At 59.2% G+C, this 23,910-nt stretch overlaps 5 protein-coding genes across 11 annotated transcripts; 3 read left to right on the top strand and 2 right to left on the bottom strand.

The window, feature by feature from the left end:
- Nucleotides 1-57: 57 nt before the first annotated feature.
- Nucleotides 58-2,693, bottom strand: TCN2 (transcobalamin 2). The gene is made up of 10 exons (XM_015878332.3): nucleotides 2,278-2,693; nucleotides 1,874-2,063; nucleotides 1,751-1,801; nucleotides 1,552-1,685; nucleotides 1,293-1,454; nucleotides 1,041-1,216; nucleotides 756-930; nucleotides 487-679; nucleotides 259-380; nucleotides 58-163 (listed from the first exon to the last, which is right to left on the bottom strand). Exons 1-10 carry the CDS (start codon nucleotides 2,330-2,332, stop codon nucleotides 102-104), a joined length of 1,320 nt encoding a protein of 439 aa, XP_015733818.1. The 5' UTR covers nucleotides 2,333-2,693; the 3' UTR covers nucleotides 58-101.
- Nucleotides 2,694-2,955: 262 nt separating this feature from the next.
- Nucleotides 2,956-9,138, top strand: PES1 (pescadillo ribosomal biogenesis factor 1). The gene is made up of 15 exons (XM_015878331.2): nucleotides 2,956-3,016; nucleotides 3,340-3,419; nucleotides 3,492-3,645; nucleotides 3,710-3,819; nucleotides 4,519-4,690; nucleotides 4,818-4,907; nucleotides 5,623-5,739; nucleotides 5,904-5,981; nucleotides 6,265-6,354; nucleotides 6,555-6,685; nucleotides 6,824-6,949; nucleotides 7,127-7,311; nucleotides 7,427-7,584; nucleotides 7,747-7,914; nucleotides 8,478-9,138. The coding sequence occupies exons 1-15, from the start codon at nucleotides 2,993-2,995 to the stop codon at nucleotides 8,562-8,564; spliced, it is 1,770 nt and encodes a 589-aa protein (XP_015733817.1). The 5' UTR covers nucleotides 2,956-2,992; the 3' UTR covers nucleotides 8,565-9,138.
- A 1,042-nt stretch (nucleotides 9,139-10,180) lies between these two features.
- GAL3ST1 (galactose-3-O-sulfotransferase 1) lies at nucleotides 10,181-17,302 on the top strand. 7 transcript variants are annotated; one of them, XM_015878471.3, is made up of 3 exons: nucleotides 10,181-10,199; nucleotides 14,338-14,474; nucleotides 15,025-17,302. In XM_015878471.3, the coding sequence occupies exons 2-3, from the start codon at nucleotides 14,347-14,349 to the stop codon at nucleotides 16,169-16,171; spliced, it is 1,275 nt and encodes a 424-aa protein (XP_015733957.2). In that variant the 5' UTR covers nucleotides 10,181-10,199; nucleotides 14,338-14,346; the 3' UTR covers nucleotides 16,172-17,302. The 7 variants fall into 7 exon arrangements, with proteins under 7 accessions (XP_015733957.2, XP_015733959.2, XP_015733958.2 ...); XM_015878473.3 differs by lacking the exon at nucleotides 10,181-10,199 and adding an exon at nucleotides 12,106-12,457; XM_015878472.3 differs by lacking the exon at nucleotides 10,181-10,199 and adding an exon at nucleotides 12,814-13,502.
- Nucleotides 17,303-17,872: 570 nt separating this feature from the next.
- Nucleotides 17,873-20,106, top strand: LOC107321479 (uncharacterized). Its single transcript, XM_015878421.3, has 8 exons — nucleotides 17,873-18,027; nucleotides 18,241-18,411; nucleotides 18,643-18,823; nucleotides 18,894-19,005; nucleotides 19,143-19,225; nucleotides 19,364-19,458; nucleotides 19,540-19,617; nucleotides 19,714-20,106. Exons 1-8 carry the CDS (start codon nucleotides 17,979-17,981, stop codon nucleotides 19,983-19,985), a joined length of 1,041 nt encoding a protein of 346 aa, XP_015733907.1. The 5' UTR covers nucleotides 17,873-17,978; the 3' UTR covers nucleotides 19,986-20,106.
- Nucleotides 20,107-20,174: 68 nt separating this feature from the next.
- Nucleotides 20,175-21,430, bottom strand: MTFP1 (mitochondrial fission process 1). Its single transcript, XM_032447880.2, has 4 exons — nucleotides 21,359-21,430; nucleotides 20,923-21,050; nucleotides 20,614-20,846; nucleotides 20,175-20,394 (listed from the first exon to the last, which is right to left on the bottom strand). The coding sequence occupies exons 1-4, from the start codon at nucleotides 21,408-21,410 to the stop codon at nucleotides 20,322-20,324; spliced, it is 486 nt and encodes a 161-aa protein (XP_032303771.1). The 5' UTR covers nucleotides 21,411-21,430; the 3' UTR covers nucleotides 20,175-20,321.
- Nucleotides 21,431-23,910: the final 2,480 nt, after the last annotated feature.

The raw sequence follows: 23,910 nt of genomic DNA on the forward strand, positions 1-23,910 counted from the left end.
AGTGTGGATGTGCCCACCCCCCTCCCAGCGCCCAGAGAAATCACGGTACAACCCGGCGGTGCTGCAACGTTTCATTGCCATCATCCCCACCACCAGCCCCACTACCACTTGCTCAGGCGCAGGATGATGGTGCTCCCATCCTTCGGTCTGTAGTCAGCAATGCCTGCAGAGAGACACAGCAGCCAGGGTGGTGGCAAGGCTGCAGGGTCAGGGACACATCCCCGTGCCCCCACATCTCCGTGTCCCCCCATCACTCACCCATCTGCAGGCTGGTTCCGTGCCCGCTGAGCAGCTGCCAGTACTGCCGCTCCTTTGGCCTCGCAGCCATGCCCTGCACTGAGGTCAGGAAGGGGCCATATACAGTGTCCCGGGTCTCAAACCTGGGGGCAGAGCAGGGTGAGAGACCCAGGGGTCCCAGGGACACAGCGGAGGGGACAGGGGGGCAAGAGGATAGGCTCAGAGCCCCCTGACCATAAAACCACGCACGTGAAGTTTTGGGATCCCTGCGGTGGGGCTGCTCTGAGCAGGTCCAAAAGTGAGGCCCCGGCTGGTGCAGACACCGGGTTGTTATACAGCAGCTGCTGGGGACACTCCGGCACCGGGCACTCCACCATCAGCCTCACCATCACATTGTGTGGCCCCGGGGGCAGCGCCTCCAAGAAGATGGGTGTCAGTGTGTCTGTGACAAGGACACATGGTGCCATCGGTGCCAGCCCCACGCTGGCCACCCAGTGCCCAATGGCCCCCACTCCTACCCAGCTCCTTCTGGCACTGCATGGAGCTGATGCCCAGGTAGCTGCGGCCGTTCAGAGCGAGCAGCGCTTGGGCCATGGAGGCAGCGCTGGTGAAGCTGTCCAGGTGCTGCAGCAGTGCAGCCATGGCACGGCCGTATGCTGGCTGCGTCCTGCACATGTCAGTGGCAATGAAGACCTGGGAGGGGTGGAAAGAAGTGCTCAGCACAGGACTCGGGCTCAGAGCTGCACCAACGCCTGCAGCCACAGCCACCCACGCTCCTGTGCTTGCTCCATACCCGCACTCACCTGCATGGCCAAGGGAGTGCTGAAGGTGTTCCCAATGAGGCCGTCTGTGCTCTGCGCCTCCACCAGCCTCGCCCTGGCCCTGCGCACAGCCGCCCGCAGCTCTGCTGCCAGCCCAGCCCTGATGTGTGGCTCTTTCTCCAGGCAGGCAAAGGCCAATGCCGCCACTGCCTCTGTGTCTGCAGGGATGGCTGTGTGACCCCAGATGCTACATGCCCACCCCATGCATCCTTCCTGCTCCTCGCTGACCCTTACCCACAGCGTTGCCATTCACGTGCCCGAAGCGCCGGTGCTGCTCAGCCACCAGCAGCCGCTGGATCACCTCCTCACGCACCCGCTTGTGGTGGACACAGAGAGCCAGCACGCCCAGGCTGTACTGGTAGTAACTGGTGAGAGGATGGCCGTGGTGCCGGGAGCCTGGGGACAGGGCACTGCTGTCACCAGAGCCAGCTGGTGGTGGCAGAGCTGCTGTGCCAGCAGCCATGGGGTGCCCACTGTGTGTGGGGTACCTCACCTGTCCAGTCCTTCTCCAGGTAGTATTTAAGCCATGTCACTGGGAAGCGCTGGGGAGCAGGGTCTGGTGGGGGGCAGGTGGCACGCAGCCCCAGCAGGTAGAGAGCCAGGCGCCCCGTCTCCGGCATGGGATGCCTGCGGGCAGTGGGGTCAGCACCTGGGGAGCATGAGGACCACCCCATCCCCATCCCATCACCTACGTGTTGTTGTGCCGATGGCCGTGGGATGGCTGGCTGGCTGCATGCAGACTCCTGCAGGGATTGGCATCAGTGGGACCACAAAAGGGACAGGGACCGTCCCGCTGTCATACACCGGTGACCTACCGGCCGTAGCGCCCCTGGAAGACGTCCTGCAGGCGCTGCAGGTAACTCTGCTCCATCCTCAGGTCGTGCTCGCTGCCGAGGCGCAGCCCCACGTAGACCCCGGGATCAACATCGTGCCCCGGCTCCATCGCCAGCCCCAGCAGCCGCGCACCCAACGCCCGCACCGCCAAAGCTGCCTCTGCTGGAGCTTCTGTCCCCGCGGGTTCCCGTGAGGATGGGGACAAGGAGTGAGTGCAGCCCAGCCGGGGGAGAAGCCAAGAGGAGACGGGACACGGGGCAGGAAAAGGGATAAAGGTAACAGGGGAAACCCACCGCCCGGCACCGCTGCGCTCCCACCCACAGCCCGGCCCCGGGCGCCCCGCGTCGGAGCGCGGACACGGAGCGTCGGGGCGGACCGGACTCACCGCAGGACCGGGCGGGCAGCACCGCAACCTGCAGCAGGACCAGGAGCAGCCACATCGCTACGGGGGGGTGACAGCGGGATGAGCGGAGCCGGGCAGGAAGGAGATGATGGACGGGAAGGAGATGATGATAGGAAGGAAGGCGGTGATGGACTGAGGCAGTTCCGCACCGCGGGGCCGAGTCAGCAGAAAGGGGAGAGGACTTTGGCTACGGACGAGAGCAGATAAGGAGGAACAGGCGGGGTGGTCACGACCCCGTGTTGTAGGTCAGGTCAGGGGCACCGAGCGGAGTGACAGGACTCGGGTAACCCTGGGGAGGGCTCACGGGAACGGCGGGGCTCCGGGCGGGGACGGCACGTGGTGGGGCGCGCCATTATAAGCCACGCCCCCTGGCTTGACCACGCCCCCTTGTGTTGGCCACGCCCTCTTTGACCACGCCCACCAACATGGCCGCCCGCACTCGGCCCGGATGTGGCCCCGCTCCGAAGGACCCCACCCGCCATGTTGGAGCTGCCCGCGCTGTGCCTGACTGACCGCCTCCCTCCGCCGCTCCGCTCCTCTCCATCCCCGCGTCCCCCCGCCCCGCTCAGCCCCGCCGCAGCTCGGGGCGCTGTGGAACCGTTCGGGCTCCTGCGCAGGCGCGGATCGGTGCGGTGCGGGCAGTGCGGGGGCAGCTCGGGTCTTTCGGTGCGGAGGAGCACGAGGAGGCGGCGGGGACATGGGGGGGCTGGAGAAGAAGAAGGTACCGGGGTGGGGGGCGATAATGGCCGTGATGGGGGGGGGGGGTAATGGCCGGGATGGGGCTGGTACTGGCCGTGGTGTGGGGCTGGTAATGGCCATGATGGGGTTGATAATGGCCGTGGTGTGGGGTTGATAATGGCCGTGGTGTGGGGCTGGTAATGGCCATGATGGGGTTGATAATGGCCGTGGTGTGGGGCTGGTACTGGCCGTGGTGTGGGGTGATAATGGCCGTGGTGTGGGGCTGATAATGGCCGTGGTGTGGGGTGATAATGGCCGTGGTGTGGGGCTCTCCCCCTCTGTGACCCCCCCTGTGTCTCCCCTTAGTACCAACGCGGCTCCGCCACCAACTACATCACCCGCAACAAGGCCCGCAAGAAGCTGCAGCTCAGCCTGCCCGACTTCAGGTGCGTGTCCCATCCATTGCCCCCTATGGGCCGTGCTGATGGCGGTGCTGATGTTGTATCGCTTCTCCCCAGGCGGCTGTGTATCCTGAAGGGTATTTACCCCCACGAGCCCCGGCACAAGAAGAAGGTGAACAAAGGCTCCACCGCCCCGCGGACCTTCTATCTCCTCAAAGACATCAGGTTCCTCCTCCACGAGCCCATCGTCAACAAGTTCCGGGAGTACAAGGTGAGTGATGCTGGAGCTGTGCTGTGCTGGTTGTGCTGAGCCCTGAGCCCTGCTCTGCCGGCAGGTCTTTGTCCGTAAGCTGAGGAAGGCGTATGGGAAGAGTGAGTGGGGGACGGCGGAGCGGCTGAGGGACAACAAACCCACCTACAAGCTCGACCATATTGTGAAGGAGAGGTGAGTCCACAGGGCCCTATACAGCACCCGGCCCTATGTGGGCATTGCTGGGCATCGTGCGGGGTTTATGGGTTAGTATTGATGCTTATGAGATCTGAGCAAGTTCTTGGCCGTTGTGAATAGCTCCAGGATTTCCATGATGACACTGAGCACTTTCCCACTCTCCCCCTGAGTGTTTTCCATTGACACTTTGAGAGAGAGGCCCAGCACGCCAATGCAGCTGGTTCATTTGGTGGCAGAGAGAAAGATGACACACAAGAGAAAAGACCTGCTCTAGCAAATCCCTGGTGCTGTGTGGGATCCGACTGTGTTAGCAGGGAGAGAGGAGCAGCCCTGGGAGCTACGTGATTCATGCCCTGACATGATTTATGCAGCGATCAGGGTGCTCTGTTGGAGCTGTGGGGGCAACACAACCTCCTCCTACCCCAACACGTGCTCAGAGCTGTCACCCCAAGGCAGGAGGTGACAAGCTGGGTTTGTTGTTCCCAATAAGGGAGGTTCCTGCAGGGCAGTCCTGACCCCTGCAGTGCTGTTGGATGGTCTCTATGGGCCCTGTCCCCACACATTGCCTGGCACTCCAGGCTGCAGGTGCTCATCCCTTTGTTGCATTAGGTCCCCACCAGCTGCTGCAGCTCTGCCTGGGTCCAGGCAGTTTTGGTGCCAGGTGTGATGGTGCCATTCCCTCCTGCCCGGCTGCAGGTACCCAACCTTTGTGGACGCACTGCGGGACCTGGATGATGCCCTCTCCATGTGTTTCCTCTTCTCTACCTTCCCACGGACGGGCAAGTGCCACGTGCAGACCATCCAGCTGTGCCGACGTTTGGCTGTTGAGTTCCTCAACTATGTCATCGCCTCCCGCTCACTGCGCAAGGTGGGGACTCTGAGATGGGCTGAGTCCTGCTGCCTGTCCCCACTGCTCCTTTGTATCTTTACTGTCTAGGCAAAGTTGGTAACAACCAGGAGCACCTGTAACCTTCGTCGCGTTCTTTCCCCACCAGGTCTTCCTCTCCATCAAGGGTATCTACTACCAGGCAGAGGTGCTGGGGCAGCCCATCACCTGGGTCACCCCTTACGCTTTTGCCCATGATGTGAGTACATGAGACCTGTGCTGTTGTTGCTGTTGTTGCTGTTGTTGCTGTTCCCTTCCCTAGGGCTGGGCTGGGCTTTGAGGGACCTTTGCTCACTCTTGTGCCCAAGAGACAAAACAAAGGCCTTTGGCAGCCGCTCATGGCACAGCCTCTCCTGTCAGACCTGGTGCCAGGCTGTACCAGTCTACCCTGCTCTTCATTTCCTCTTTTCGTAAATTATTAAGATATGCTCTGCCCATGAATTAAAGATTAATTGGCTGTTAGCTCAGTTGGAGGTGCCAGGGTGAGTTGATTCCTGTGTCATCTTTGCAGGGTGGCAGGGCAACATGCTCCTTGTGCAGCCCTCACAGCAGGACTCTGGTAGAGCTGTGGGTGCTGCTGGGCCAGAACCACTGGCACACAGGAGCTCGTAGTTGCTGCAGTGCTCTCCATTTGTCCCATGGTTTCTGGGACTTAGTTAGGTCCTAACATTCCCAGTCTATGGCCTTTGGTACAGCCTATGGCAGTGTCACCTCCCCAGCATCTTCTCAATGAGCCCATGGCCTTCCTCGATCCCTTGCATCCTGACTGTCATGGGGCTGGTTGTATTCCTGCTGTGTTTCAGCTCCTGGCCCTGCTCTTGTCCTGAGCTGGCACTGGGTGGACAGCACCCTGTCCCTTATTAGGGAATCTGCTCCTTCATCCTTGTGTCGTTCCCCTCCCTGTGTGCCCACAGCACCCAACAGATGTGGATTATCGTGTGATGGCTACCTTCACTGAGTTCTACACCACCCTGCTGGGCTTCGTCAACTTTCGTCTCTACCACTCACTCAACCTGCACTACCCACCTAAGGTAAGGCCACTGCCAGCCTCGGGGACATGCCAGGCTGGTGGGAGCGCCTACTGCAGGGAACATTGCTCCTGGGGACTTGTGTGGGTGGTGGAAGGGCTGAGGGGGAGGATGTTTGTGCAAAGCATGTCTGGGAGCTGTCCCCCCACCTTTCTGTTTGTCTCTAGATCGATGGCCAGGCTGAGGTTGAGCTGAAGCCTGTGGAAGGCAAGGAGTATGCCATGGATTCAGAGAGCTACCTGGAGGTGAGGGGCTCTGCTGCCACTATGGTCAGCGTGAGGACTTTGCATGCAAGGATGCTGTGTGTCCTCAGTGCCCTGGCTGGGGACCCCTCCTGGTCTGGGGCCGTGGTGCAGGGGCTGAGGAGCAGAGCCTGACCCATGCATGATGGAGATCCCAGCTTCTCATCCCTTTGCTGTCGCTGGAGGAGGAGCTGTGCTTGGTCTTGGGGCTCCCTCTGTGAGCCTGCTCCTTTCCCATTCCTAAAGCTCTGGCTGAACCTTACATCTTGGTCTCCTCTGGTTGCAGAAACTGTCGGCTCTGAGCTCCAGCCTGGCACGTGTGGTGGCACCAGCCCAAGAGGATGATGTGGAGATGGATGAGTTCCCTGTGGAGGGGGTAAGAGCCTGGTGGCCAGGCCTGAGCCACACCATGTGCTGTCTTGTCCTCATCACGTCTTATGGCTGAGAGAAGGCTGTCTGTGCCCAGTGTGGGACTGGGGGGGACTGGCAGGAGGATGGGGACAGTGACTGAGAGCAGAGAGGGGCTTGGCTGTGCTGCATGTAGGGAAGAGACTTGACTGTTTTGCCCCTGAGCAGGAGACTGCTGAGCAGATGGATGCAAGGAGGAAGGAGCAGGAGGCCCTGGAGAAGCACAAAAAGCTGTTTGAAGGGCTACGCTTCTTCCTCAACAGGGAGGTGCCTCGAGAGCCCCTGGCCTTCATCATCCGGTATGTGGTGGGAGGGGTTCCTGCAGCTCTGCCACCTTGTGCTGTCCTTCCCTGTCCTCTCCAGTTGCACTGCTGAGGCCACCATGACCCTGAGAGTGTCAGCTGTGTGACCGACCGCTTGATGTGTTTGACTGGCAGGTGCTTTGGTGGCCAAGTGTCCTGGGACAAGTCCCTGTGCATTGGTGCCACCTATGATGTGAGTGACCCATCCATCACCCACCAGATAGTTGACCGGCCCCGGATTGAGCAGCAGGTTGTGGGCAGGTGAGCCAGGTGTCCTGTCCTCAGAATGGCCATCTTGGGCTGATGGCTGTTTCTGAACTCCCCCTTGCTCCGCTTGCTCCCAACCTTCCCCACTGCAATCTTGCAGCCCCTTGGACACTAGAGCATGGGGCAGGAAGGCAGTGTCTGACCTCCAGCCCCATATCCCTCTGCCCATAGGTATTATCTGCAGCCTCAGTGGGTTTTTGACTCAGTCAATGCCAAGCTGTGTCTCCCTGTAGCCGATTATTTCCCCGGTGTGCTGCTGCCCCCACACCTCTCGCCCTTCGTGACAGAGCAGGAAGGAGACTATATCCCTCCAGAGAAGCTGAAGCTGCTGGCCATGCAGCGAGGCGAGGACCCAGGTGATGTGAAGCTCCCAGAGCTGGAGAGGATCCAGGCAGTGCTGCAGCTTCAGCAGAGCTCTGTCTGCTGCAGGGCCACTGTGTTCCATGGTCAGTAACAGTGATCTCTTTATAGGGGAAGAAAGTGAGGAGGAGGAGGAAGAAGAGGAGGGAGAGGAAGAGGAGGATGACAATGATAAAGATGAGGAAGAGGAGGAGGAAGATGAGTCCGAAAAGGAAGAGGAGATTAAATTGAAGAAGATGGAAGAGCAGAAGACTCAGAGCAACAACAAGGTGCAGTGCATGGCAATGGGATGCCACTGTCCCTCTGCCACCCATTCGGGGCAACCAGAGAGGATGCTGTGTCTCTTGTGTTTCCACTGAGTAGTGTGGAAGTGCCCCTGGGGAAGGCCCGGCTCCTGGCACACAGAGCCCTGAGCTCTCTGCTCTCTGCAGGCTCTTCCCGTGAAGGTGACTGCTGGCAAAGTGAAGCTGGAGGACAAGCAGCGCCTGGAACAGGAGCAGCAAAGCGAGGAGAAGCGCCTGGCCATCATGATGATGAAGAAAAGGGAGAAATACCTCTACAAGAAGATCATGTTTGGAAAGAAACGCAAAATCCGAGAGGTACGAGTGTAGGGATGCTCCAAACCATGGATCCCTGTGCTAGGTCTTCCCAAAGCAGTTTGCAGCTAAAGATCACATATCATGGTCTGTCCTCATCTTGTGAGGATGGAGTGACCTCTGAGGCCTGTGCCTCCCTAGCTCTGGTTGTAGGAGGGAGCTTTGCCCATAGCCTTGCAGCTCCTGTCTTCCTGCCCTGCTGTGGGGCTGGTCAGAGCTGAATCCCCTCCATGCACATCATAGACTGCTCCCATGCTGCATGTTTTGGGTTTTCATTTCCTCTCTGTACATGGTGAGGCAGTGAGGATGCTGACCTCAGGTACACAAGGCTGAGACTGTACAGGCCTCTTCCCCAGCATTACCAGGCTGCAGGCATTCAAACTCCTTGAGCAGAACTCCCTGTGCCTGCCTGGGGCCTTAGTGTGTGGCCAGCAAGTGAAGCTCAGGGCATCTCTGCTTGTCTCCATCCCCCGCTGTCAGAACAGTTCAGTGGGTCTGAGGCTGGAGCAGGTCTTGGTGTGTGGGGACAGGGCTGACCGTGGCTCTCGGGTTGTGTTTCTGTGCAGGCAAACAAACTGGCAGCCAAGAGGAAAGCCCACGACACTGCCATGAAAGAGGAGAAAAAGAAAAGCAAGAAGGCACGACGAGCCTGATGAGACTTTGGGACACTGAGGAGGGGATAACCCTCCTGCCTGGCTGCAATGGCTGCAGAGACCATCATGTGTGGGTGAAAAACCCTCAGCTTTCCTCATGGGACAGAAATACTACATTAAACTATTGCCCATCAGTAACTACACCTCCTGCTGTGCCTTACCCAGGACTCCATCCATGCAGGAAATGGAGGAGTGATTGTAGATGCAGTTGCCTGTCCTGAGGGTCAGCTATGTGAGCAATGTCCTCTTTGTGCTCTTTCAGCAACCTCAGGGCAGGAAGAACAGGAGGCCAAGGGGAGCTGTGAGCTCTTGCAGCTGCCTCCCTCTGGCTCTGTTCACCTTGCACACCCACAGCCCTGAGATGTGCAGACTGTCCCACCTGCCCTGGGGGCTGCTGGCCTTGCTGGGTTGTGTTCAGAGGGGTGGTGTGTCCAGCACAAGGAGGAGCCGGATTTGTGCTCAGCATGGAAGAGGAGCCCACCCGCCTCCCAGAGAACGGAGCTGCTCTCCACCACCACACTTCTATTGTATTGCAACTTCGTTATGTTTTTAATTAAACTTGATGCTTCCCCCATGCTGTGTGTTGTCTGTACCCTTGTGGCAGTGCTGTGTGCCCAAACCTCGGGCCTGACCAAGAGCTGTGGCTTAACCCATGAATCACTCAGGGCTGGAGGTGACTCCTCAGCCCCCAAGCTCCGTAGCACTGTGTTCTCACACCTTCTCACTGTGCTCCATGCCCTGCTCCAGCTCTGTGCAGGCCCTGATTTATCCCTGCTGGCTGCTGATGCCTCCCAGGGCCTGGTGTGGGTTCCTGCATTGGGGAGGCACAGCCCAGGGGCACCCAGAGAGCATGGAGCTGCTTCCACCATCCCTTGGGAGCAGCATGGAGGGCTGCCCAGCAGTGTGCAGTGTGAGCAGAGCCTGCAGGACATCCTGAGCCTCACAGAGCAGCACTGGGTTTTATCAGATCCAGTTAGGAGCTTGGAACCACCATTGTGGTGTAAGTTCATTTTTGAGCTCCTCTGCTGCTTTCTGCTCCTCCCTGTTCAGTTTTTCCTCCCTTTTCCCCCTCCTTTCCTCCTTTTTCCCCTCGTTTCCTTCCTTTTTTCCCCTCTCCTTCTCATTCCCCCCTTGCAGCATCTCCAGGCCCAGCCCCACACCCAGCACAGCCTCCATCCCCACCCAAGGCCTCATAGTGCCCTGCAAGGCCCAGACTCAGTGTGTGCCACCAGGCCGAGGGGACAGCCCTGTGCTGCTGTGTGAGGTCAGTACTGGGGCCTGGGGATGGGGGGGAGAGGGAGAGGGGCACGTGTGTTCCCCTATGATGTCTGTTATGGAGGTCAGAGTGGGCACCTGAGTGGGCTCTGGGGGCTGTGCTGCCTGCTGGGGCCTTTGCAACATGCCCTGTTACAGACTGTGGTGGTATGGGGACAGAAGTGCCCACGGCCTGGTTGTGTGCCCTTCTTCACCATCACAGGTGGGCCGTAAGGCTGGGTTTCCCCATATTTATCCATTCATTTTAAAACAAGCCTTTTCTTGTTCCCTGTCCCAGCAGGTTGGTGGTGGATGGGGCACAGTGAGAGGAGCACCCTGAGGTGGTGGCAGTGCCCTCCTGGAGCTGCCATCCATGGCAAGGTGAGTGTACACACATAGGGCCTCGTCCCACCCCACTGCTGCAGTATTTGGGTTTGGGGCAGAAGAGTGTTCCTAAAAGAGGGCTGTGAGAGCTGATAACACATATACATGGTTTGCTTTGGTAGTGTCCCATGGCTGTGAGCATTACTTTGCAGATGGGAGTGAGCAGTGCTGCTATGCCCCATCCACAGCCATTGGGTGCTGCGATATCCACCAGAAACAAAAACCCAGCAGGAAGAAGGGGGAGCAGAGAGCTGCAGAGGAAGAGTGGGACATGGGAAGGGCCAAGGCTCCTTCTCCTGGCTGAGCTCTGGCTCAGACAGCTGTCAGATGGAGCTGGGATGTATCCATAGTGAGGAAGCATTGGGGCAGGGATGGAAAGGCAGCTCAGCTGGAAACAGGTGCGTGACTTAATCCAGTGCCTTGTGTGCTTCATGCAGAGTATCCGCTGTGACAGGTGTGCCTTAGGTGGGGAGATGGGTGATAAATCACTGGCATGAATCCAGTCAGGGTTGGGCACAGCAGGGAATGCATCAGCCTGGAGCTGGGTGCTCCAACCTGGCACAGACCCTGCTTTCCCCATGGGAAGTGTTGCTGTGTGGGGCAGCCGGGTGGAAGGCAAAGGAACATCTCTGGGCTGCTTGGTGCCCCGAAGCAGGTCATCAAGGGGGGAAAACCTGGTCCTGTCCCCAGCCAGACTGGAGGGAATCATCCCCTGCCTCCCCACAACATGTGCCCCAGAGAAGGCCGTGCCTTCCCGTGGGGTTTATAGGGGATACCTTTGTCTCCCAGCTGCAGTGAAGGCCGTGCCATCTCAGTTCACCCGTGGATGCACTCATTTCTCTCCCCTGGCTATGGAGAGCCCAGGAAGGCTGGCACAGGCTCAGGCTTTCATTCTGAAGATTCTGAGGTTGCATACACAGCTTCCATCATCCTGTGACACTGCAGCTGGGAGCACCAAGAGCTGTGTCCTAAGAGAACAGGGACCTGCCTGCCCCACAGCCAGTGCCTCCATCACACCTGGGAGCAGGGCACAGCTCTCCACGGATGGAGAACATCCTCTTTTCTTGTTGCTGGGCTCAATGCAGTGGCTGTGACGGGGCAGCAGCTTCGCATTTCCTGCTCTCCATTGGTGTGAGGGACGCAGAGCTCCGGCTGGTGGGAAGGAGCCAGGGCCGCATCCGGTGCACAATGGTCCCTTCTGTGGCTGCTGGTGGGGTGATGCTGGATGGAAACACAGCTCAGCAGCTTCCTCACAGCTCTGCTGACACTGCCATGGAACACAGGAGCCATGTGATGTGTGGCCTCTGACTTCTGAGCAAAGGGAGGCTGGTTCCCAATAAACCAAAGCCTCACACCCCAGCAAGCAGGAGAGACCCGGGCCCCCCTCGGGGTACCTTGGGCACCCTTCTGGTTGCCCACCTGAGCACCTGCCTCCCCCATCCAATGAGCAAGTGATGCACCAGAGAGCACAGAACGTGAGCATTGCCATTGTGGGGCCATAAAAACCAGTGAGAGATGCCAGGCAACAAGGGGAAGGAGAGGGCAGGCAGCTCCTGTGGAGAGAAGACCCAGCCTGGAGCTCCTCCCCATAGGGAAGAGCTCATTGAGCTGCATGGGGAGATGTCTCCGAGAAGGAACGGCCACTGTCCTTATGTGATGTGCTGGGGGCCAAAAAGCAGCACGAGTCACCAAGCGAGCACTGCCAGCACTCACTGTGTTCGACGTCTCCTTGGTGCTTACAGGGTCACCCAGCACCCCCAGCAACCCCAGGACCCCCTGATCCCAACCCCGCAGCCGGGGGTGCCGGGTTGGCAGCACCAGGCCGGGCCTGGGCAGGGGCAGCTCTGGCTGCAGCGAGCCGGGGCACCCGGCCACAATGTCCCCGTTGATGGCAGTGGAGCAGATGGAGACAAACGGCCCCGTTGTTGTGGCAGCGGGGTGAATGAGCCCTCTGTGCTCCGGCGGTGGGTGGAGAGACGGAGGAGAGACGGGGTGGCAGCGGGAGCCTCACTCCACGCCTCGAACCGGCAGCGCTGGGGAAGGAGATCCTTCTGATTTGGCTTCCCCTTCCCCACCGGGCTGGGTGCGCTGGAGCTTCCATTTAGGGGATGGTATAGGGACGGGGCAGCTGCTGCGGGCTGCTTGGGGAGAGCCTGTTCCATGTCGGAGCAGCATTGCCTCCCCCGCCCCGCGCCCCGGCCAGCCCAGGAGAGGAGAAGGACGGTGTGCAGGGAGCAGCTGGAGCAAAGGAAGAGGTGATGGGGGGCTGAGCATGCAGGGCTTGGTACGGGGGGATCGGGGGAGGTGAGGGGTGGGTGGGTGCCGGCACCCGTGGCATGAGATGCCAGTGCATGGGGGATGGGAGGAGCGTGCCCATGATGGGCATAGGGTGAGGAGAGCCTGAGTCAGGGCTGCCGGGGGCTGGAGGCGGCGGTGCCTTGTGTGCAGCTCCCTGACATTCAGGTTGTGAAGGGGTCGGTGCCCATAAGGGAAAATCTATGGGGTGGCTGCTGTGGGAAGCATGGGACCCTCGGGGATGCAGGGATGGGGCTGGGACGTGGATGCGGTGGGGGCCATGGCTGGCACGGCCACGTCCCTGCGCTGTGGCTCCGGCTGCAGCGGGTCTTTCCACCCGGCGGATGGGAACCGGCAGCCGCCCCGCTGCGAAGGGAGCCCCAGGACAAAGCCTCCACTTTGGCATTTCTCCTGCCGAGCTATTAATAATTAAGCCACTCATTTAAGGCAAAGTCAATAGAATAACTGGGCTGGGAACTGTTTGCAAGGAACACCACGCCAGAGGCGGCCCGGGTGGAGCTCAGCATCCCCTTGGCATCTCTGCCGGCGGGGCCGGGTGTCGGCAGCCGCGGGGATGCTGCGGACAGCTCAGCCGCGCTCTCGCCGTCATTTCCATCTCGGAAAGCCCAGGGAGCAGCGCTCGGCTCGGAAGAGGTCGGTGAGGACGAGCCGTGCCCGGCGTCTGGTTACGCTTTCCATCCATTATTCATCGAGATGGAAATCTCAGCTGCGGCGTGGCTCGCTGCCCTCCGCCGGGACAAGGCAGGAGAGATACAGGCTGAGAACGGAGCCAAGCGCTGCGGGGAGGCTTCGTGCACAGCGGGGCGAGACGGCGCCGGGGGCCCGGTAGCGTTTCCGCGTGGTTTATCTCTGCAAAATCCCTTTGGAGATCTTTGCTGCTCGCTGTACGTGCCGGGCTGCAGGACACGCAGCGGGTGTTTGCGGAGGGCGGCCCAAGGGTGCGAAGGACGGATGGAGGCCGGATGGGTGCTGGATGGAAGGAGGGTAGGGCACACTCTGCTGCCGGCCCATTGCGGTGCGCCCTGCTGCACTGCGGCACCTGGGCAGCCCCGGCGCGGTGTGCGGTGCTGCTGCAGTGCGGGTGCGGGGGGGGATATGCGTGCAAATGATGTGCCCTTGTCTGCGGTGCTGCAGGTGTGCGGGTGGCCGTGTCCTTGCCTGCATGCGTGGGTGAGCCTATAGGTGTGCCCTTGTGTGTGAGTGTGCGTGGATGTGTGAGTGCCTGTGTCTGCATGCACATGCACAGGCCGTGTCCCTGCGTGCAGGAGTGAGATCTACATGAGGAGTGTGCACCTGTGTGTGCGTGGGCAATCGTGGGCGTGTGTCTGTGCCCCTGTGCATGCACAAGCACATACAGATGTGTATGTGTGTGCTGCTGGCAGGGCCATGCAGGGAAGGTGGTGAGGAGCAGGTCCATGTCAGCCCCAGCTCTGGTGCAGCCCAGAAGCACGGATTAGGACCTCCACCGCTCAATGCCAAGTTCTCTCCATCCCAGTGTTTGCTGCCATTGGATCAGAGCAGTCACCTGTTCCTCCCACTTCAGCTCTTCAGGTTTCGTTTTTATAAAGGAAATTGCTTTCGATCTTTGGAACACAGGGACGAGATACAGCATGGGCAGAGCTGCAGCACCTTGTCTGCAAATCTCTCTTGGCCAAGGATGAGCCTGGCACCGATTCTCTTCTCCCCAGCCCCTAAAAGCCTTCTGTGATGCTTCTCATGCTTTATTTCTCATTATTTCTCTTCCGCAGGCTTTGCTCCCCGCGCTGCCCTTCCCTTACCGCCCGCGCTGCTGACGGCTGTGTCCCTTCTGCCCTTGCAGGTGACCACGATGCTGCATCAACATGGGAAGCCCTGGAGGTCCATGTGCAAGGGGCTCGTCCTGGGGACCCTCCTGACCAGCTTCATGCTCCTGCTCTACTCCTACGCCGTGCCCCCGCTGCAAGTCAGCATGACACAGTGAGTGTGGGGACTCCGCGTCACCCAGACACCCTGATGGCTTTGCACTGGGATGTCATTGCCCCCACAGGACACTCCAGTGCTGTCTGTGTGATGGGAAAGCTCCTGGGGAGGCTGAGGGTGCTTGCTTTGGGGTGATGGGGCTGCCAACACAATGGGTACAGATGAGTGTTGTGCTCTTTGCTCCCATCCCCTCCAAACCCAGAACGCAGCAGGGCTCAAAAGTGAAGGCTGTTTCCCCAGGAATGGGTTCAGAGTGTCTATGGAGAACATTAACTTTATCCCGTGTATAACACAGCTCCATGTGTGGGCACTCTGTAAGCTTCTTGCTCCTGTTTTCTACATTGCGGTACCACAGCATTAGCGAGGATCAGCTCTGCAGCTTCATGGAGCTGCCCAAAGTCACTCAGCCCTGGAGTGTCCATTACCAGCTCTGTGCATCTCAGATAGCACAGGGGTTGTTTGTTCTGCCGTCCATCACCCACACAGCCATACCATGCCATTGTGTCTCTGCTCACCTCACCGCTGCCCTCTCTCTCCTCCCCACCAGGATCTCCGTCCCCTCCTGCTCCTCCTCCCAGCTGCAAGCCAAGGGGCCACCAATAGCCAATGGCACACGCAGCACTTCAGGAGCCAACTGCCGGCCCAAGGTGAACATCATGTTCATGAAGACCCACAAGACGGCCAGCAGCACCATCCTCAACATCCTCTTCCGCTTCGGGGAGAAGCATCGCCTCAAATTCGCCTTCCCCAACGGCCGCAATGACTTCTACTACCCGTCCTTCTTCGAGAGGAGCCAGGTGCAGCACTACCGCCCAGGAATGTGCTTCAACATCATCTGCAACCACATGCGCTTCAATTACGAGGAGGTGCGCAAGCTCCTGCCGGCGGACACCACCTTTGTGACGGTGCTGCGAGACCCTGCCTACCTCTTCGAGTCCTCTTTCCACTACTTTGGGCGCGTCATCCCCCTCACCTGGAAGCTGCCGGGGGAGGACAAGCTGGCCGAGTTCCTGCGGGACCCCTGGCATTACTACGACCCGAACGGGTTCAACGCGCACTACCTCCAAAACCTCCTCTTCTTTGACTTGGGCTATGACAACAACATAAAGGCCGACAGCCCACTGGTGGAGCAGCACATCCTGGAGATAGAGCAGCGCTTCCACCTGGTCATGCTGCAGGAGTACTTCGATGAGTCCCTGGTGCTGCTGAAGGAGCTGCTGTGCTGGCAGCTGGAGGATATCCTCTACTTCAAGCTCAACGCTCGCAAGGGTTCCACCATCTCCCGGCTGACGCCTGAACTCTATGACAAGGCGACTGCTTGGAACCTCATTGATGCCAAACTCTACCGATATTTCAATGCCACCTTCTGGCGGAAAGTGGAGGCTTACGGGAGGGAGAGGATGGCCAAGGATGTGGCTGAGCTGCAGCGGGAGAACGAGAAGATGAAGAGCATCTGCATCGATGGGGGGCACGCTGTGGACGCCAGCGCCATCCAGGAGTCCTCCATGCAGCCCTGGCAGCCGCTGGGAGAGAAGTCAATCCTGGGCTACAACTTGAAGAAGAAGATCAACAAGAAGCACCAGAAGCTGTGCCGCAAGATGCTGACACCTGAGATCCAGTACCTGACGGACCTCGGGGTCAACCTGTGGATCACTAAGCTGTGGAGCCGCGTGCGGGACTTCCTCAAGTGGTAGAAGCAGCGGGCGCCCTGCGGGAGAGTTGGTGGCTCACATCGTCCTTCCTTCACATGTCTTTGGGTTAGACACGAGCAGAACATCATGGTGGGTCCCCAGCCAACCCCTGGGCACCCAAGAGTGGCTGATGGGATGTAGGAACCCAGTTCAAAGGACGCAGGCTGTGTGGGTTGGTTGGGGTTTTGAGGTTTTTCCCAACAGGATCCACTTCTTCCTTCCATGTGGAAATGCCAGAGGTGGTGTGTGAAGGGCAGGGCCCCATTGTGCCCCTGTTGTGGTGACATACATCCACCACCACGGACCTGGAGGTGCACAGTGGGTCAGACAGCAGTGGGACCCATGGAGCATGGGGCCAGGGACCTGTGGGGGTTTTGGAGCTCACGCTGACTCACACCCAAAGGGCTGCTTTCACTTCTCCCTATCCTTCCATCCCAGATTTGGGCTCCCTGTCTGAGCCCATCATTCCGACTGTGCTGCTTGGGCTTCCCCAGTCCAAAGGTCCTCAGTGAACCTGTGGCTGTTGGTCCCCCAGCAAGCCCCAGTGAGTTTCTAAGTATTATCCATGCTTGAGTTTGGAGAGCATCAAAACCACCCCAAAGCCTTTGCCAGTGGTGGTCCCCAGCATGTCCCTGCAGCACCCTGTGGCAGCAGGTCCCCCCAGCACGCCATTTTTCCAGTTAGAGGACCCCATGGTGCTGATCCTTGGTGGGGACAACCTGGTAGGACCATGGAGTCTGGTGAGAACTGGTGTTGGGAGCAGACATGGAGCCCACAGTGCCAGCAGGAGCAGATGGGGTGCAGCATGGCAACAAGCTGGGCAGAGCTGGTGGTGGACACAACCCCAATGGGGACCACCACATCACAGGGAGCCCGTGGGTGCCCCAGCCGGGCTGGATGACAATGGCATGGGGCAAAGCCAAGAGTGGCCCGGGCCATGGCACCGTGTGGCCGCAGGGGTGACACAGGGAGCCCAACTCTGCCACCCTCTGTGTGTTCATGTTCTGCTCTGTTTGTGAAAGCAAGCAATAAAACAACGACAACAACAACAACAAGAAAAAAGCAATTCTACTTCTGTAAAATAATTGTATTGTATATTTGGCAGTTTTTAATACACCAATGGTCCAGCTGGTCTCCGTTGGTCTTTGTTCTCTATGGGGACTGGATGTGGCTCCAGGGTATTAATGAATTTGGAAGACTCAGAGATGCTCTCTGGGCTGGGCAGGGAGCAGATGATTGGGGGAGGCTCCCATGGATCTTCATGGCCTTCTCCAGGTCCCCAGGCCTGACTTAGAACCCACTTGCCCATAGGAGAACCTCTCATCCCTACAGTTGAGCTTCTGCAGCACAGGAGCACTTAATGGAGCTGGGTGGGTGCTGATGGGGTGGGAGGGGGGGAAGGGTGGTGGGAAGCAGGATTTGTGAGGTGGGATAAGGGTGGGATGGTAGGACCAGGATCATACATGGGACTGAGACCATATAGTGGGACCTGTATTGTCCAGTGGGACAAATAGCATCCATAGGACCACTAGGACAGACTGTGGGGCCAAACCACTAACACCAGGGTGAGGTGTTGACACCAGACCATGTGCAGGTCCAGAAGGACACAGTGGGATCAAAACTAAATGGAGGGGTTGGGACTGTGTGACAACACAGAGAACATCAAGCAAACCCCTTTCCCTTTCCTCCCCCCACTCCAAAACAAAACCCAATCCAAACCAAAAAGCAAGCAGCACCAGGTGAGGGCAGTTTGCAGCCACCTGGTACTTAAAGGCCTGCAGGGCTGGGGCTGTGCTGCTGCTCTCTGAGGATGAGGCTGTTCTGGCTGCTGCTGTGTAGGGTTGTGCTGGGGGTGGTAGGTGAGTAGGGCTGGTTGAATGGTGGAGTGAGTGATCGAGTGACCTGCTGCTGGTTCCCAACGTCCTCCTGGTAGAGAGGGGCTCTGTGTGCCCCCTAAGCTACCTCCTCTCCATGAGCTCCAGGGATACCTGAGTTGTTGGGTGTCCCTGGTGTAGCTTTGGCACAGCCACACCAAGCCCAGTCCTGCCAGGCAAACTCTCACCTTGTTGCAGAGACCACCGTGACTCCAGCTGCTCCAGCATCCTCCAGTCACACAACAGTTGCTCTGAGGATGTCCCTGGATGTGGGGTTACACACTGTGGCCCCGGCGCCTGCTGCTGCCACCCCATCTCAGCCCTGCTCCGAGGAGCCCACTGTGAACTTCACCTTAAGGCTGCTGGATGGTGAGTGTTCTGTGTTGTGTTAAGTGCTGATCTTGGAGGGGATGAGACCAGAAGATGGAGCCTGCCAGGACCCCAGCAGCCATCCAGCAGGGGATGAGCTCTCTCACATGGAGGCTCCATAACCTGGGGAGTGCTGGAGCCAAAGACCCCAATGGTTGGTGCTCTGAGCCATGTGTTATGTCCCATCTGCAGCAGGATGCTGTCCTGAGCCTTCCTTCCCTTCTCCTTCAGGGGACCCCGGTGCCACGAAGAGGCCATTGGTGCTCAGCCATGGTGCTGTGCTGCACCTGGAGGTCAGGGTGGATGCCAGCCCCAATGTGTCCCCCAGGATCTCAGTGGAGCAGTGCTACGGGATGGGATCAGGGCAGCAGGCTCACCCCAGGAAGATCTACATGGTGGTGAACAGCCAAGGGTCAGTGGTGGGGAGGGAGGTCCTGGGGTCAGCCTGGGAACGTCCCCAACTTGTCCTTGGGTCTCCTCAGGTGTCTGCATGGCTCAGGGCTGGGCAGTGTGTCCATCCAGCAGCAGAGAGGGATGTCTGTCCTCCACATCTCCATCCTGGCCCCTGTGCTGGAGGCTGAGCCTGAGGAGGAGGTGAGGTTGTGGTGGAGACACAGACCTCCCCAGTGAGTTGCCCATATCTGGGCATTGTGCCACTCTCACCAGTGGGGTGGTCAGAGCCCCAGGGGAGGACATGGAGGTGGCAATGAGAATGGCTGCTGTTTTGGCAGGTTTATGTGCACTGCCTGCTGTCAGCGTGGGGTGCCAGGAGGCACAGCCCCATGTCCTGCTTCTACAATGACACCATGGCCAGGTGAGCTCAACCAAAGGACCCCTCTGGGAGGAGTTGAGACCCAAAGGGATCTCCATCCATGGACATAGTGCCATGTATCTTGGGGTGGAAGTTGGGGATCCACAGACCAACCCCCCCAGCTCTGTCCTTCCCTCCCAGGTGGCAGAACGCAGAGGACCCCTCCTGGAGCTCCCTATGTGACTGCTGTGACACTCGGTGTCCCCCCCGTGACACTGGGCTTGTGGAGCAGCCAGGTACACCCCTGGGGGGGCTGTGCTGGGCAGGGGGGGCTGCAGAAGCCCCAGAGGAGCTGTAGGGTGTGTGCATCCCCACAGAGTTCCCAGGAGAAGGGATGCTCCACTGGGAGACAGCGGGCCCACTGCTGGTGCGGGAGCTGGAGCCGTGGTTTGAAGGTGAGCAGACAACCCTCAGTTTCTCCCCATCACCCAAGCAGACCAACTTGTATGGGATCTGAGCTCCCCCTGACCCAACCCCATGTTGTCCCACAGCTCCGTGCCGTACGGTGAAGAAGCTGCTGCTGGCTGGGCTGGCCCTGGTGGGCAGTGCTGTGGTGGTGGCCATCATGGTGGGCAGTGTGCTGGGGTTGGGCCTGGCTGCGTGGAGACTGCAGGGGACACGGCGTGTCCGGCGACCCCCGAGGAGGCAGTGCCCCTTCCAGGCTGAGCTGCAGGCTGTGGTGGGGGCTCTGGTCCCCAAGGAGGTGGAGAGAAGTGGGGAGAGTGGGACAGAATACCACAGCCTGGAGCTGGGAGCAATGTGAGATGTGCTCTGCAATAAAAGGTCACTTTTCTTTAAATATGTGAGTTCTGGGGTTTTCCCCCCTCACCCCCAATTCCTCTTGGGGGTGGTATGGAGCACTGGGGCAGGACACGCTGCACAGCCTGGTGTCCCCACTGGGGAGCTGTTGATGTGTCCCCTCCTGGCACCCCCAAACACCACCCACAGCAGGTAACGTTTGAAATAATTTATTAGGACCAAGTGCAGGGTGTGTGCAGCCACTTCAAGGCCATAACCTGAGTGTGGGTTCACAGTGCAACGGGTGCAGTGCCCCATAGCCAGCAGTGTGCCTCGGTTTCCCCGCCCAGCTCTGTGTGGCTCAGGGTGCAGATGGAGGTTCATCAGTGCCGTACAGCTTACGGATGCTGGAGTCCATCAGGAAATCCACAGACCTGCAGAGGGGTGACAGGCCCCTCACTGTCACCTCATGGTCCCTCCACAATGCGGCCCATCCACCCTCCTGCTGTCCCCAGTGTCGCCCCAGTAATCCCCGGTGCCTGCTAATCCCCATAGGCTCTTCCATCCCCATTGCAGGGATGTGTCCCCAGCTCACCCCTGGACTGCAGGGGGGGACCACAGTGACTTCCCCCAGCCGTCCCCATGGCGCTCACCTGTCAATGGGGGTGATGATGACAGGGATGGCAGCCAGCCCCAGCGCAGTGGTGGCCCACTTTCGGACGGGCAGAGGCCAGCGGGTGAAGGAGCCCATCAGGGCCAGGGAGGCAGCACACAGACGGTTGATGGTGAAGCCCGGAATGGCCACCGAAGCCAGGCTCTGCCACACGAAGGTGTCCGCCACGGCCACCCCCACCCGCTGTGCCCTGTTGGGGTCCTGAGCGTGGGCCTGGGGGGGCAGAGCGCAGTGTGGGATGGGGGCACGGGAGGATGTGGGGCAATACGCGGGGGGGGGACACGCTCACCTCTGCGGCTCTTCTGCCCTTGTCAATGGCATCGGCCGTCACGTAGGCTGTGGCCACCCCATAGCTGGCCCACACGGCGGCGACCGGCACGACGGAGCGGAAGGACTCGCCCACCTCGTTGGCGTAACCTGGGGGCACCGAGAGGCGGGGAGGGGGGGTCAGCAACACAGAGGACACAGAGTCACCGCGGACACGGAGATGGGACAGCGGGGGGTAAAGCTGCGAACAGCGGGAGGAGGCGGCACACGGGGAGTATGGGGACGGGAACGCGGGGACGGACAGACCCGGAGCTCGGGGACGGTCAGAGCCGATGCCCGGCGCCGGTACCGAGTGCGGGCGGCGGTGCCGGTGCTCAGTGCCGCTCAGTGCCCGCGTCACGGCCGGTACCGGGATCCCCGCCCCGACCCGCTGAGCGCCGCCCGGTGCCGGAGCTCACCCAGGTAACGGACCCACGTGTCCCGGTACAGGTCGGGATCCTCCGCCCCCATGGCGCGAACCCGCCGGCGCCAGCTGGACGCCCCGCCCCCTGTGACGTCATCACTCCAGACCCCGCCCCCTCCTTCAGGCCCCGCCCATCGCCCGGCTCCAAGATGGCGGCGCGGGAGGCAAAGCCGGGCGCCACGTGACCCGAGCGCCACGTGGGTGGGCCGCCCCGCCGGGCTGTGGGGCCGCAGCGACGGGAGGGGAAGGAAGGAAGGAAGGAGCGGAGAAGGGGCCGGGGGAGGCGGCCGAGAGGGGCGGCGAGGGCAGGAACCGGGGCCGGCGATGGGGTGGGAGCACAGAATCACAGAATCACAGAATGATCAAGGTTGGAAAAGACCTAGAAGATCATCTAGTCCAACCACCACCAATACTTCCTGCCTAAATCATATTCCTCAGTGCCACATCCAAGCGTTTCTTGAACACTCCCATGGTCGGTGACTCCACCCCCTCCCTGGGCAGTGCATTCCAATGCCTGACTACTCTTTCCGAGAAGTAATACTTCCTAATGTCCAGCCTGAATCTCCCCTGACGCAGCTTAAAACCATTCCCTCTAGTTCTATCACTGATTACACAAGAGGCCAACCCCCAGCTCACTACAACCCCCCTTCAGGAAGTTATAGAGAGCTATAAGGTCTCCCCTGAGCCTCCTCTTCTCCAGGCTGCACAATCCCAGCTCCCTCAGCCGCTCCTCATAAGCCCTGTGCTCCAGACCCCTCACCAGCTTTGTTGCCCTCCTCTGAACACGTTCCAGGGCCGCAATGTCTTTCTTGCAGTGAGGGGCCCAAAACTGAACACAGTACTCAAGGTGCGGCCGCACCAATGCCAAGTACAGGGGGACAATTACCTCCCTGTTCCTGCTAGTAACACTGTTTTTGATGCAATCCATGATGCCGTTGGCCTTCTTGGCCACCCAGGCACACTGTCGGCTCATGTTGAGCCGAGCATCAATCAGTACCCCCAGGTCTGTTTCCTCATCACTGTCCTGTACCCACTCTGCCCCAAGCCTGTAGAGCTGCCTGGGGTTGTTGTGGCCAAAGTGCAGAACCCGGCATTTGGTCTTGTTGAACCTCATCCCATTGGCTTCAGCCCAGCTCTCCAGCCTGTCCAGATCCCTCTGAAGGGCCTTGCTACCCTCAGGCAGATCGACACTTCCAGCCAATTTGGTGTCATCCGTGAACTTACTGAGGGTGCACTCAATGCCCTCATCCAAGTCATCAATAAAGATGTTGAAGAGGACAGGCCCCAGCACCGACCCCTGGGGAACACCACTCGTCACCGGTCTCCAACTGCATTTAACTCCATTTACCACCACTCTCTGGGCCCGGCCCTCCAGCCAGCTCCTTACCCAGCCGAGGGTGTACTCATCCAACCCACGGGCTGCCAGCTTTTGTAGGAGAACAGCATGGGAGACAGTGTCAAAGGCTTTGCTGAGGTCTAAGTAGACCACATCAACAGCCTTTCTTTCCTTCATCCATCAGATGGGTCACAGGATCGTAGAAGGAGATCAGATTGGTCAAGCAGGAGCTGCCCTTCACGAACCCATGCTGGCTAGGTCTGATCTCCTGCTCATCCCACACCTGCCGCATCTGTCATCTCCCTCAAGACAATTCGTTCCATTCCCTTCCCTGGCACCGAGGTCAGGCTAACAGGCCTGGAGTTGCCCGGATCCTCCTGACAACCTTGCTTGGAAATGGGAGTCACATTGGCAAGCCTCCAGTCTTCTGGGACCTCACCCGGTAACAGGGAGCTCGGAAAGATAATGGAAAGCGGCTCAGCGATCACCTCCGCCAGTTCCTTCAGCACACTCAGGTGAATCTCATCCGGACCCATGGACTTGTGACAGTCCAGTTGGAGTAGTAATTCCCTGACTGCTTCTTCAAGAATCACAGGGGGTTCAGTCTGCTCCCCAGCCAAGACTACCAGGTCAGAGCGTGGGGAGCCCTGGGAATGACCGAGATGACTTTTAAAGACAGACGTAAAGAAGGCATTCAGAACATCTGCCTTTTCCTTATCGTCTGTAATCACATTCCCAGCCTCGTTCAGTAAAGAATGGACATTCCCCTTTGTCCTCCTCTTACAGTTGATGTACTTGTAAAAGGGTTTCTTGTTTGTTTTTACCCCAGCGGCCAGCTTAGATTCAAACTGGGCTTTTGCCTCTCTGATTTTCCCTCTACACATCTTAACAGCCTCTTTGTAGTCATTCTGAGTTGCTCTTCCCTCCTTCCACAGGTGGTAGATTCTCTTCTTCTCCTGCAACCTTAAGAACAGTTCCCTATTCATCCACGCTGGTCTTCTTCCCCTCATTTTGCGGCTCAGGGGGACTGCCTGCTCCTGCGCCCTGAACACTTCCTTCTTGAAGAGCAACCAGCTCTCTTGGACCCCTTTATTTGCTAAGACCGAATGCCAGGGGACTGCCCCTACTAGTCTCTTGGACAATTCAAAGTCCGCCCTCTGGAAGTCCAAGGCAGCAGTTTTACTATTCCCCCTCCAAGCTTCACCATGAAT

Source organism: Coturnix japonica, chromosome 9, assembly GCF_054131305.1.
Source record: "Coturnix japonica strain WE chromosome 9, WE-NBRP24, whole genome shotgun sequence".
In the NCBI taxonomy this organism is placed as follows: Eukaryota; Metazoa; Chordata; class Aves; order Galliformes; family Phasianidae; genus Coturnix; species Coturnix japonica.